Source organism: Lutjanus erythropterus, chromosome 20, assembly GCF_056507025.1.
Source record: "Lutjanus erythropterus isolate fLutEry1 chromosome 20, fLutEry1.hap2, whole genome shotgun sequence".
NCBI classification, from domain to species: domain Eukaryota; kingdom Metazoa; phylum Chordata; class Actinopteri; order Lutjaniformes; family Lutjanidae; genus Lutjanus; species Lutjanus erythropterus.
Genome location: NC_139336.1, coordinates 6765705 through 6779102, shown reverse-complemented (window position 1 = coordinate 6779102; position 13398 = coordinate 6765705). Strand labels below are relative to the sequence as shown.

Genomic DNA, 13398 nt, shown 5'->3' with positions numbered 1-13398 from the left:
GTTTTTCAGGTCTGAAACCTTTGGCTGGTTCTAGATGAGCTTTGTTCACTGCGTAGTGGAGACCGTCTCACAACACACAGTGACATGACACTGTCAGCTGGAGCAGACAAATAACTGTATTACAAAATGTGGAACTATTCCTTTAAGAAAAAGATGATACAAATGACCATCATGTTATTTGTATATAAAACTTTATTCACATTATAAAATGTCCTAAGCTGTACATAACTGTAGGTTTAGCTGTTGATTCTCTACATTGCAGGACACACTAACTACACATGGCCGACTCTGAGTCATAAACATGCCAAAACAAAGAACTGAGCAGTTTCAGACGTCACCACTTTAGATTACATTAAAAAAAATCACAAACACGAATTTACAGATTATACTGCACTGACATTCAATGGGGAGATGAACTTTGAGTAGATTTCAATTTTTTTAGTGTGTGGCGTTTTCAGTTTGACTGTTTCTATTTGTGGAGCAACTGATGGAAAACTGAATCTGTAACTAAAAAATATTCTTTTATAGGGAAGACTGCCATCTAATGACATGCTGCACATTTATTAAAAAAAAAAAAAATAGACTAAAAGCCCTGCTGGTTTCCAGAGAGGCTGCAATGATCGTTACACCCAAAAATATTAAATCATCAGACAGAATGAACATATCGATGACTCAGCTGTTTTAGTAATAGTAATATCAAGAGCTGCAATTTTACAAGAAAAAGTCTTAATGTTACGATGTTCGAGAGCAAAATATCATGTTATGATTTGACTGGGTCCAACATACCCTCACATGTTCAGAGACGGACAATTAAAAGGAGCATCTCTTAATTTACAGCTTTATTTTGAAAATGTTAGCACTTTTTGTTGTAAAATATGACTTTTTCCTCATATCTTAACTTCATGTTCAAAATCTGTCCTGAGGGTGGCGCTAGAGGAAACATCATGAGATCATTCAAATCAAAGGCGTTTATCTGAACTCATTGGTTTGCCATATTGAACAGGTGCTGCACTGATTTAGCAGGTTAGCTAGCTTTTGTCAGTGTTGTGTACGTGAAATGTTCTGGGTTTTCTTTACGAACAGGCCAATTTATATTTGCTTTTAATAGAATTCATCTTAATGTGTTTTTTTTTCAGTCATATTTTAAGTTTTGGGAGAAAATAAAATCACACAATAACGTGGTGGACCCCCTGCAGTAACTCTGAGGACCCTCTTAGGGGTCACAGACCCCTTGTTGAACACTCATGACCTAAATGATTAGAAATGATCCTCCCTCAGTCTGCGTAAGACGACGAAAGGCAAAGCTTTGCAGCAGCTTTCACTTTATGCAGAATAACATTTACTTTTGTACATGTTCTGATGAATAAATTCAAAATACTTTTTTTTTCTGTAGAAAAACAAACGTCATAAATAATCATAGGCCAACTAAGTATACGCATCATAACAGATGAGCTGCTTTGTCTACAAGGTGTCACACCACAAGGCCGAGCAGAGACTCACCTGGCAAGAGCCTCAAGTTGTCGGGACTAAAACTTGTCACACGGTGGACACAGTCAAACATGGAGGCGTGACACAAGCACAGTGAGACAGCTGGAAACTAAAAATGCCAGTGCATAGCCTGAATATGTACATTTTTAGACTCTTTCATTATATAAAATGGCACAAAAACAGAAAGAGGAGGAGGGAGATGACAGAATATGGAACGGAAAAAAAAGAAGAAAAGAATCAGAAAGTTCTGCACAAGCTTAAAACTGAAACACAAACCTGAAAATTTAAAATCCGCCAGCCAGTATTATATATTTTTTAGATTTTCACCATTTTGCTTTATCCAATATCGACTGTTAGCTTCACTGTTTTCCTCTTTCCACTGGCTACACACTATAGTTGAGATACTTCTTAATAAAATATGTTTAAAATAATCAAACTCGATCAAAACCTGAAAATTTCCCCAACAAACCAAAGTTCTGTGAGAGGCAGGACTGAAGAACCAAATGATCAACCAGCGAAAAAACTAAAACAAATGATTAAAGACAGAGACGGGATAGGATCAGATAACAGATATTACAAGATTACAATTTCAGATAACATGGAAAGAAAACACTGATTCTAAATGAAGAATAAAATAGAATAGGATCCTTGAATCTCTTATTTTATATATATGACAAAATATGATTGAATGAAAGTCTTTTCTTGTGTGTGTGGAGTGTGCTGCCTTCAGACTGTCAGCCAGACACCATGCAGCAGAGTCCAGGGAAGCGTCTCTTCCTCTGTCTGATCAGGGGGTGTGGAGTCAGATTCAACAAGCTGCTGTCATCTGGAACAGACAACAGGAACATCGTGTCATCCTGCTGCGTGTCCATCAAAAACAAAGTGTTATAATGATTATAGTTACAGTTATTGTTATAGTACCTCATACAACCCAATTTCACACAATCCAAACTACATGAGTAGTCGCGGCTCATGTGGAAAGCTTCAGGTTATCTTTTACTGGACTGATCAGTAAAAACTGACAACCTCGTCATCTTTACCAAATTAAAACAACAACGTTTCTGTTTTTTCCCTCATCACCTCTCCATTCTGTTGTTGTTGCTCTTATTTAGCCTCATGTGATTCTAAATCATCGGACAAGTACTTACGTTTGGGTACTTGCGGATACTGAGGAGTCCCTCCAGGATTTTGTGGGCTGTTTTGGGGATTGTTTTGGCCTGAAATGCCTGATTTCATGGCAACTTTTCTCAAAAATTGTGACACGTGTCGCGATGAAATTGTGAAACTTGCAAAAAAAAAAAAGTTGCTTTTTTTGTATAATCCATTAAAAATCAAAGGTAACTTGTTCCAGGGTGAATTAAATTGCACTCCGTTCCATACCTGACCAAAACAACTTATAAAAATTCTAAGAAAATATGTAAATTAAGAAGAGCAACCACAAAATTACAAACTATAGAAGTGCACAGAGCATTGATGAAAAATGTTATTAACAATGACAAACCTTGCGTTCTTTTCAGAGCGCAAAGCTACTATGATTGGTCAGATTTGCAGAGAAGTTGCAGTTATTGTAAAAAAAAAAAAAAGCAAGGTCATGCAGACTTCACAGGGATTGGTTGAGTTTGCGTGGAGGGACTGACTGAGTACTGACATCAGGACTTAATAATACCTTTACAGTTCTTACACTGACTTTTGTATTATCTTCATCATATGTTCCTCTCCATCTAAATGTAATAGTGTAACCATGGTTACTGTACACGTTTCATTTTTGGGTTATTTCTATTTAATTATTATTATTTCTATTAAATTACTGTGCAATAATTCCACAAGATTATTATGGACTTGCAGAATTAAGTTTAGTGTTGATTTTGTTGTTACATATGGTAATTATTTCATTATGATTTACAGCACTTTAACTATTATTTTAAATATACATTTACATGTGTAGTATTTATGTTGCTTCTTCAGGCAGACAGGTATGAGTGTAACAGTACTGTGTTTTTCTTTCCTTCGTCTTTGGATTAATTAGCCGAGGCATTCAACTGGTTTACGTCTGGCGGGACTTATTGGACAGCGGCTGTGATCTGCTTGGTGCACTCTGGGAGTTTGTTTGACTTTTGCACGGACTATTAAACAATTTTATGGACAGTTGCCATACTCCCTGCAGTCATTAGTGGATGACATTGAGGACAACAAGTCTCTCGCTGATAATGACGGCGCAATTAAGAAAAGCGGGTCAGCAAACTCCTTCAGCTCTGCATTGTGTAGAGCTGTAGGTCCTGAGTCCTGAGTTCAAATCCCCCAGCTGGCTGAGGAGTGTGTAGCTGGGGCAGAGCCTCTCTGTGTTTCTCTTTGGGTTCTCCAGCTTCCTCCCACAGTCCAAAGACATGCAGCATAATAGATTCATTGATAACTCTAAATTGCCTGTAGGTGTTGGCTGTCTGTCTCTATGTGTCAGCCCTGCAATGAACTGGCGACTTGTCCTCTCGCCTAATGTCAGCTGGGATTGGCTCCAGCCTCCCGTGACCCTTCAAGGATAATCGGTTATGGACGATGGATGGACAATATGATTTGATATTAAAGAGAATGATCATTTTCACATAATTACTCTCATTACCATTGAAAAACATGTTAAAAGGGTCACGGTGTGTCCTTATTTTCAGGGATCTGATGTATTGGCCAGGACGCCTCTGCAGCACCACAATATTTAATTTAAAATAATAATTTGACACACACGCTGTGGTGCTGTGTTGGGTCTTTAGATGTTTTATCAAATTGCTTGTGTTGAAGCAGCTACTTTTCTTATGGGGTACGGTGTATCAGAGTAGTTTTATGAGTTCAAGTCTGAGCACGAGGGCAGTGATGATGCTGGTACTGGTGTTGGTGCATCCCTACTGAAGACTGTGTATCCAGGGTTTAAAAAAACTTCAGAAAGAATTAGGAGTTGTTGTTGGATGTGGAAGCTGGAAAAGGTGTCTCTGAACTGTGATTATCCATCACAAACTTTACACACCTTGGTTTTTCAGCGGCAAAGGCATCGTGTCCCTGAGTTTGCTGAGCAGGTTTCTCATCTCTCGCATGTCCCTGTGAAAATAAAGAAACGCTGACTCAGCAGGTAGTTATTCGCAGCTTGGATGAATTATTCTGGATTCACAACGGTAGAGAAGCAGTTCACCTTTCATTAAAAAAAAAGTAAGAATGGATTTTAAGAAGCAGGCGCAGTCCGTGTTACCTCTCTATATTTTCAATGTCGGTTCCCACCAGCCACTGCTCCTGTAGAAAGTCGATGGGGGAGGAGGATCGCTCCTCCAGGATGGGGACGTCCGAGCTTTCGTCCACCCTGTAGTCCACCCTCGGCTCCGAGTCCGTTCCTTCAGAACCCGACAGAGACAGCAACCGTGAGGCACGACTCAGACACATTCAGAACAACTACATCTTTAAAGCAAAGGACAAAACAGCTCAGCACACTGTCAAAGATAACATGTTACTGTGAGTCAGTGTCTTTATTTCTTTATTATGAGGTTTTAATTTCATGTTTTTTTTGTGTAGAAATGGTCTCTCTTCTAAACATAGAACTAATGTTTTATCTCATTTGTACAGAATCTCCTTTTTAAAATGCAATAAAACTAAATCCATGTGGTCTGTGCATGTTGAGCAGACTAACTGTTCTCTGCTGCCCTCTGCTGTTTCAACAGTGTGTTGAACTGAACTCTCATCTCAAATATCATCCAACAGCCTGAATAACATCCATACATCAAATATAAATATATTAGTTTTACAGACACATTGCATTTTGACTGTATGAATATGGAAAATGCAGTTAGAAAATGTTTTTAAAGCCAAACTAAGACTAATTTCTGAAGCGAGTGCCAGGAGAGCAAGAAGAAGAATAAATATACTTCACATAAATTATCAGAAGTAGTGATTGGATTACAACTAGAAGATGCATTAGAGATCACCTGTTTTTTTTAAATAAATTAATGCAAGCATTTTGAAAGCTGCAATAAAAATGTAGGCTCAAAAGGGTAAAGAAAATATGATTGTGCATTTTCTAGCAATGATTGTATTGTTTTCTCTCCTGTGTTTATGACTGAAGAACAGTTAAAAAAAAAGGGTTTTCCAGGATCATCTTAGTTCCTTTTTTGCCATCTGTGCACAGGCAAAAAAAAAAAAAGTTTGAGCTGGTAAATTTTTATCAGCATGATTTTTTAAAACGTTTATTGTTGCAAAACTCATTTCGGCCACAAGAGGCTGAAGTGCTCCACTACTCCACGTTCTGAACGGGACGACAAGCACTTCTGTTTTCTTCCATGTGAGTTTTAATTTCTCCCTGCGCTCTGAACACAAGCTACATGCGTGTTTAGCATGTTATATAACGTTGCTGCAATGCAACTGGAAATTTAGAAAGATTATTCTGGGAAAACCTTTTTTAACCTGTTCTGAGTTCACAAACACAAGCTCTCTGTGGGTCAGAGGTCTACAGTGTGTTGTGAGATTATAGCCCAGAAAACCAGGTTGACACATTTTTACAGGTTGAGAAAACTGTAGCTGAGAGTTTTCTTTTTAAGGACGTCCTCCAGTGTTCCCTGTGATAAGCCTGCTGTCTCTTCTTCTCTTCTTCTTATCTATTTTCCAAACAAACAATCATATACTTATGGCAACCTGAGTTGAAGTCATGCAGATGAATTTTCTCTAGTTTATTTATTCATTTCGGTCAGCTGTCAGCCTTGAGCTCCCTGCCTGCCTTAACACACAAGCGAGTGTAAAAATGCAGCGTGAGATCCATGTCCTTATATAACCCACATTATGCTCTTGAATGCAATAAAATGTGTCCTCACCCTTACAGTCTTACAGCTCTTCTGTGTCATTTGTATCCTTTTCACGTATTTTCTTTTTTTGTTCAAGGGGAAGAATTAAAACTGTGAGGGAAAACCATGCAGCTCAAAAATATCAACCTTTTACGAGCCAAGAAAAACAGCCATGTTTTCAGCTTTGTGCCGATGCATTTTTTCAGATTATCCAGCGCCTTCGTAAATGGTTTGTTCGGCTTAACGAACAGGAGAACTGTCTCAACATATAAAGCAGCGTTCCCTCCTTTCAGTTTTATCAAAACATTCAAAATCACCAAATTTGGAGATGAGTGGTTTTCACTGTACAGCGACGCACACTGTGACAGACCAGATAACCGCCTCGCAAGTACTGAGTCGCAGCCTCGAATCCCAGAACCAGAGTTTGAATACAGTTTGAGAAGTTTCTGATTGGCTGTTTTGACCTGGAAAAAGAATTTCAGGTTGTGAAATCTGTCGGTTTCGTTTAATAATTTATTTATTTTTTTTACAATGAGCCTTGAAACTGATTTTATTAATGTTGTTTTTCCCTTTTTAAAATATAAATTCAGTATGTGATTATGGCCATTATAACCGTTTCCCACAGCAGACATTTGACTTATCATAAGAAAAGCACAGGTGGCTCTGTTCTATACAAGTATCCTAGTAATGATGATGTGAATACCTGGGCAGATATTTGCAGTGACATTCAGTATCAAAACCAAACAAATACAGATTAAGTTGATCAGACTCTCAGTCTTCATGATGGCTGTGATGCACATAGATGTGGTTAAATTAAATGAATCTGTGCCTGCTTGCTTTTTTCCTCAGATTAATTAAAATAATCTGCCCAAGGTGATCAATCAATTTGAGTATGTTTTTTTCCCTGCTACTGTGTTTTATTTTCATGCTTTTGTTTTGTTGTGTTGCGCTGGTACTTTTTCTGTGCAGCTGCAGCACCCCCAGCAGGCACATGGATTTGAGCATCTCTGTTATGAACATCTCCAGGCAGCACTGCAGCTGGATGAAGAGCCGACAGATCTCAGGGTGGATCTCTCCGTCCTCTGGACTGCAGCACGAGGAGGAGGAGGAGGAGGAGGAGGAGGAGGAGGGGCGAGAGGAGAGGAGAGGGAGGACGACAGGGTAGAGGGAAAATAGAGAGAAGGAGATATAATCAGACAAACAGAGAGGGGGAATGTGTACATTCAAGCTGACATGGAGCAGATTGAGATTTTTGTTTTGTTTTTCATCCATTCTTAAGAATTGGGACAAATCATGTCCTATCAAATAAAAAGAATTTAAAAACTTAAGTACCACAAGAACTTAAAAGAAAATGTAGAACAACAGAAAAAAAGACAACAAAAAACAAACAAAAAAAACCCAAAACTTAGAAAAAATTAGAAATACAGCAGTCCAATTCCTTTTATTTGGTGGAAATGTATTCTTTAAGGATTTATATCAATGAAATATATGTAATTTCTGAAATGTTTTGGTTTGCTTTCATTTTTTTAATTTCTAAATTTGCTCTGTGCCAGAAAACACCTTTGTCCTGATAGCATAGGTATAAAAATGTGCTATTATAATCATCTTTTTTTTCTGAAGTGATTCGTTAAAGAATACGTTGGCCTTTTAAAGATGTGTCCCAACTGTCAGATTTTTACAAAACCATGATTTAATCAGGCATGAAAAGGGTTAGATATACCCTGAGGACCCCTGTCTCACTTCCTGGTTTAAAAAAAGAGTGAATACTGCTCTGGTAAGTTTTCTAGTTTTTGACAAATATATTCAATAATATTGCTATCAGATGTGTCTCAACCATAACATGTCTGTAGCCTTTCTAAATAAAAGCTGAATAAGACTTATGGTTTAAAAATGTGTATTTTGATTAACATTAAGAGAACTCTGAGACACTTTTAAAAATAAAATGGCTGCTCACTATGGCTATGCTGTAAAATGAAAAACATTTAGCATTTTAGCGTCTACATTTAATTAAAAATTTCATCACTCGGAAGTCAGCCGGTTACAAGGTTTAATAACCTTCAAAATACAGTTTTGTCTCAATTCTCAGTGTTTGTTTTTCACTATTTCTCATTCATTTTTTATTACAAATGAACCAATTAACCAGCAGACATTTGAAACTTCACAAACCTGTCACTGTGACACTTTGTCAGCATTGGGTTTCATCAGAAGGCTTCATTTGAAAAGTCTGTGCTGCAGCACCAAACAGTGATAACACAACATTCACTTTATCGAATTATTTCAAAATTGCTTTGGATTTTCAAACCGATGTTTCTCATCTGAAAACAAAAGTATTTCTTTGTATTTATGTATCTACAGTAAACACACGTGTTACCAATGATACTAATTAAGGTTCCATTTAGTGTATCAGAGTCTTTCCAGTGAGCCAACATGCACAACAGCAGCACTCTGACTGTGTCTGACCTGATTTAGTATCACTGATAACATCTGTGGTTACACTGCTTCATGTCAATGTGACTGCTGTGAAAAAGGTCCATTGTTGGTTTCAAAATTTCTTTGTGAATTAAGACGAGTAACTTCTTCTTCTACTGTTACTTCTTCTAATCATTACAAAGTAGAGCCAGACTGATATCAGTCAGCTAATAAAACTGGACCAATATTTGCCTATATTGATATCTGTATATATGTTGTCTGATATGAAAACTTTGAGACAATACATGACAGAATGCACATTGATTTATTTTAATTTTATAGGCAACATTTTACGTATGTTTTATCTTTTTTCCTTGATTACAGTTTAATATTTGTCTATATTTTTCTATTTGCATTTTTTTTTATTCAGTTCACCCCAAAATCAAAAATATATATATTTTTCTATACTCTTTTGTTTTGGAAATATCGGCATAGAGATTTCTGCCTTCTCTCAAATATAATGGGATTAGATGATACTAGTGATGTGGTGCCCAAAGCGACGATGAATGAATAAATAAATAATAATAAATAAATAAATAAACAAATAAAATGAGTATTTGACTCAATGGCAATATGCCTTTCTAGAAATCATGACATGTATACATAATATGTATTTTTGATTTTGGGGTGCACTGTCCCTTTAAAACACCTGTGAAAGTTTGTTGTTTTTCACTGTATGAGGGGAGACAGAGATACTGTGCTGCTGCCAGCAGAGGGCTGACTGAGATTACAGCACTCATGGGAATAAATGACAGAATAACAGATTTGTGTATACTTCTCTCTTCTCCTTTGATGGTCTGAATGATCAACTAGATTAATCTTAATTCATACATGAAATATTTTGGTGGTATAAAGAGACATGTAGCTATAGCTAGGTACTGGACCAAACCAATGTGAGATATACTGGGGGGGTGCTAATAACGTATTGGTTTGCATTTTGTAATTAGCATAGGAGCTTTGTCATAATACCGTAACTTACACTAAGTAGACAGTGGTTACAATTTAATTTTTAGGTCAAAATTCTTACTAGGGACAATTCAGTTGTCCCTGGATATTGTTAGGGACATTTCCCTACTCAATTCTACAGCTTTGTCTGACTTTCAGGATTTCTTAAGCGCTCCACTTTGTGGCAGACTGCTGGGATAAAAAAAAAAAAGCATTTTATTGGCACTAAAAATGTTTTGAGATGTTTAAAGAATATACAATAAATGTTTCTAGAACTCCAATTTTGTGGTTACATCTCTTTTTTAGTATAAGTTGCAATATTTACAATGTTTTATTTTGAAGTAATTCAAAGGTACCGAGATTAGACTACATTTTTAGTAATCTAATTATGTAACTGATTACAAAAATTGCAGTGTAAGTTGTATTCAGTTACCTGTATTCTAAAGTAATTTGACCCAAACCTGCCATAAATTGACTAACAGGATGAAGCAGATTCAGTCCTGCAGTGTGAAGACATGTTTTTTTTTCTCAGAATTTTAAAGCTACTACAAAGTTCATACAGTGTTGATTTTGCAGACACCTGAGGGCATGTTTCCTCCACCATGACCACAAAATATGACGTCACAAGTAAAATCATTTAAAAATAAAAAATTCTCCTCTTGCTTCTTTTTAAGCGGCTAAGGTACGATTCCCTGTAACTTTGCCTGGAGAAATTTAAACAGACTTGTTTCATCTGACTCCAAGGAGAATCTGGCCCACTGGCAGCCATTAAAGAATATAGAAATAGTCTGTCTTCTGGCAGAGACATCTACAGCTGTCCCCATCCCAGTTTTTCAAAAATGATATCTATAAATGTCTTGTTTTGTCTAAAATCCAAAGACATTCAGTCTAATATGATAATAAACAAAGAATATCCACTAACCTCCACATCTGAGAGGTTGAAAACAGCATTTTGGGTTGTGAGTAAAACAAGACATTTGAGGGCGTCATCTTAGGTTTTGGGAAGCACTGATTGACATTTTTCACCATTTTCTGACATTTTAAACAAACAACTATCAATCGATTAATCTAGAAGATGATCAATCGATCAATTGACTATGAAAATAAACGTTAGTTGCAGCCGTAGAGACATCAGTGTTAAATTGAGACTGTTTCATAAGCAGTTAAAAGCTGCTTGTGGCAGCTTTAAGAGTGAAGTCAGGGATCAAGTTCTTGGTAACAAGGAGTGACATTGAAATGTTGCATAAAAAGTGAGGGAGCCAAAATCTGCTCCTTTAAAATAATAACAACAATAATAATAATAATAATAATAATAATAATAATAATAATAATAAAAAATTAAAAATAAAACAATCCCCTTTGCGTCCTTCTTACCCTGAGACAGCGATGACGGCGAGGTCCTGGTGAGCAGCCCGGGCCATGGAGCATCCTTTGGAGCGAGTGTGGTGCATCTGAGCGCGCAGAGACGGACAGTCGGCTGAGATCTCCCCCACGGAGATGACCTGCTCCCGGTACAGCGCGACCAGGGTGTTGAATTCCTGGACAGTCTGGAAAAAGAGAAAAAAAAAACTGAGAGAAAACCATCAGAGGAAGGCAATTAAATAATTAAAATGTAAGGAGTCCCTGCACTTGTGTCTTTGGTCTCTTTTGCGCCATTGCTGCGCCTGTGTTACATGATCAAATCGCTTGTATCTGGTAAAAAAAACAAAAAACAAGAAGCTGCTGTCCTTTGGTGCAGAGCTGCTGAGCACGGAGCTCCTAAGCATCTCTCCCTGTTTCTCGGTATTTGAACTCACCATCCTGCTGCCGTCCACGGCCCCCTCCGTGCTCTCCCGCCGCTCCGGCTCCGTCTGCGCCACTTTACTGATGGGAAAAATGATCCCTGCGGATCTTGGGCGCTTTTTCCGCCCGTACGGTGCAGAACACATGCATGCACAGCCACCACCGGAGCCCAGCCGGACGCAGACAAGAGACAAGAGACAAGAGATGCTCCCTCCTCTCTGACGGCTGAGTGTCCTCTACAAAAAGAAGGAAACGACCCGCTCACGCGCGGCGCGGTCGCAGGGTTTGGATGGTGTTCGGATCCCCGGCAGGAGTGTGTCGTTATTCCCGGAGCAGGACGGTGTAACGGGCCGGACGGACCCCCAGCAGCTCCCTGTGCATCCCAGCCGAGAGGAGAGTCACCTTCAGCCCCTCCTGAAGGCCGACAGGACAGGGAGGCTCCGCCGTCTTCCGCCGCGCACTCACGTGTGAGGAGGATTCAGAGAGAGAGCCAACAGCAAAACAAGTCGTCACCCACCTACTGACTGAACATTAACTGTTTACGAGCAACACAACAAGCAGGGTGTCCTCTTTATCACGGCACATCACCGACACTGAAATAATGCGTTAGATGGCTACTGCTACAGACGAGTCTACATCACGTGAATTTTCAGTCTACTTTGTTCTACTGGAGGAATGAACAGATTCAGATTCAAAGATTTTTTTTAAAATTTTTATTTTTAGCTTTTTCATCTTTATTTTAAGATGCATTGGATCTTTTGGCCACGAGGGGGCAGTATACCTCAAAAGAAGGTGACAGCGTATTGCTGCCATGTGCCGCAAAAAACAAAAAACGGATCAGTACCACGTTATAACATGAAAAGTTCATCGTTCTAACATGTTTTTCACGTTATAACAAGATATTTTCACGTTATTATGATATATACACTTGTTGGAAAAAAAGAAAACTGTCACCAAGAAACTTGTTAAAACAATATACTATTGATCCTAACGTTTCACATGATAACATGACGTTATACAAAAATAAGTAATTACATAACAATATAAATTATCACATAACAACAAAATAGGTTATCATCTTATAACGATATGTTACGATGTTATAATGTCTCAAGTAACGTTATACAAAAACAAGCTATGACATAACAATATAAGTTATCACATTATAACATTATAAGTTATGTTATAATGTATAACGTGAGGCTATACAAAATTAAATTATCACATCTTTGTAATAATGTCATGTAATAATGTGAAACTGCTAAAATAAGTTATAACATAAGTCACGTTATAATGTGATGTAAAAAAATAAGTTATCACATTATAACAATGTAAGTTATTATGTTACAATGTGAAACAAGATAACTAGAAAAACATACTGTTATAACATGATAAATTTGTATGTTGTAATAAAATGAAGATACGTTTTATCATGAAAACCATCTTGTTATACCACTGCACATTTCACGTTACAATGTGATAACTTATCTTGTTATAACATAAAACATTTCATGTAATAACGTGTCTACTTACATTGTTCCAACAACATGACAAGTTTTTTAGTTATTACATGACAAGTTGTTGATAAGTTATATGTTGCAATAATGTGAAAACCACGACTTTGGCACAGAACATCATTTTTACCTGTTGTAAACAAATCTTGACACAGAAAAAAAGAACCATGATCCAGCACACAGAAATGTAGAGAGGATTGAAAAAAAACAGGCTTCATCAGTTTTTTAAATTAAGTTTTCTTTAAGATGCATGGTTTTATTCATGAACCATTTCCATTAATTCATTCATGTGGCCCAATCTGTTATTACTTTTAATACTCAGCTATCCAGCAAATAAAACTCAGATTAAACCAGAGAAAAAAAATAAGACACCACATTTTTTTTTTTTCAAAATA

At 37.3% G+C, this 13398-nt stretch overlaps 1 protein-coding gene across 1 annotated transcript; it reads right to left on the bottom strand.

Annotated features, from left to right (window-relative positions):
- Window positions 1-568: 568 nt before the first annotated feature.
- Window positions 569-12035, bottom strand: rgs7bpb (regulator of G protein signaling 7 binding protein b). Its single transcript, XM_084745377.1, has 6 exons — window positions 11504-12035; window positions 11082-11254; window positions 7250-7380; window positions 4718-4856; window positions 4499-4569; window positions 569-2314 (listed from the first exon to the last, which is right to left on the bottom strand). The coding sequence occupies exons 1-6, from the start codon at window positions 11633-11635 to the stop codon at window positions 2223-2225; spliced, it is 738 nt and encodes a 245-aa protein (XP_084601503.1). The 5' UTR covers window positions 11636-12035; the 3' UTR covers window positions 569-2222.
- Between the last annotated feature and the right edge of the window lie 1363 nt (window positions 12036-13398).

Coding starts and splice junctions, on each gene's coding strand:
- rgs7bpb (XM_084745377.1), bottom strand. CDS start 11,635: ATGTGTTCTGCACCGTACGGGCGGAAAAAGCGCCCAAGATCCGCAGGG. Junction 11,255..11,503: donor CCGTGGACGGCAGCAGGATG/GTGAGTTCAAAT, acceptor CTCTTTTTCCAG/ACTGTCCAGGAATTCAACAC. Junction 2,315..4,498: donor TTTGCCGCTGAAAAACCAAG/GTGTGTAAAGTT, acceptor TGTCTGTTCCAG/ATGACAGCAGCTTGTTGAAT.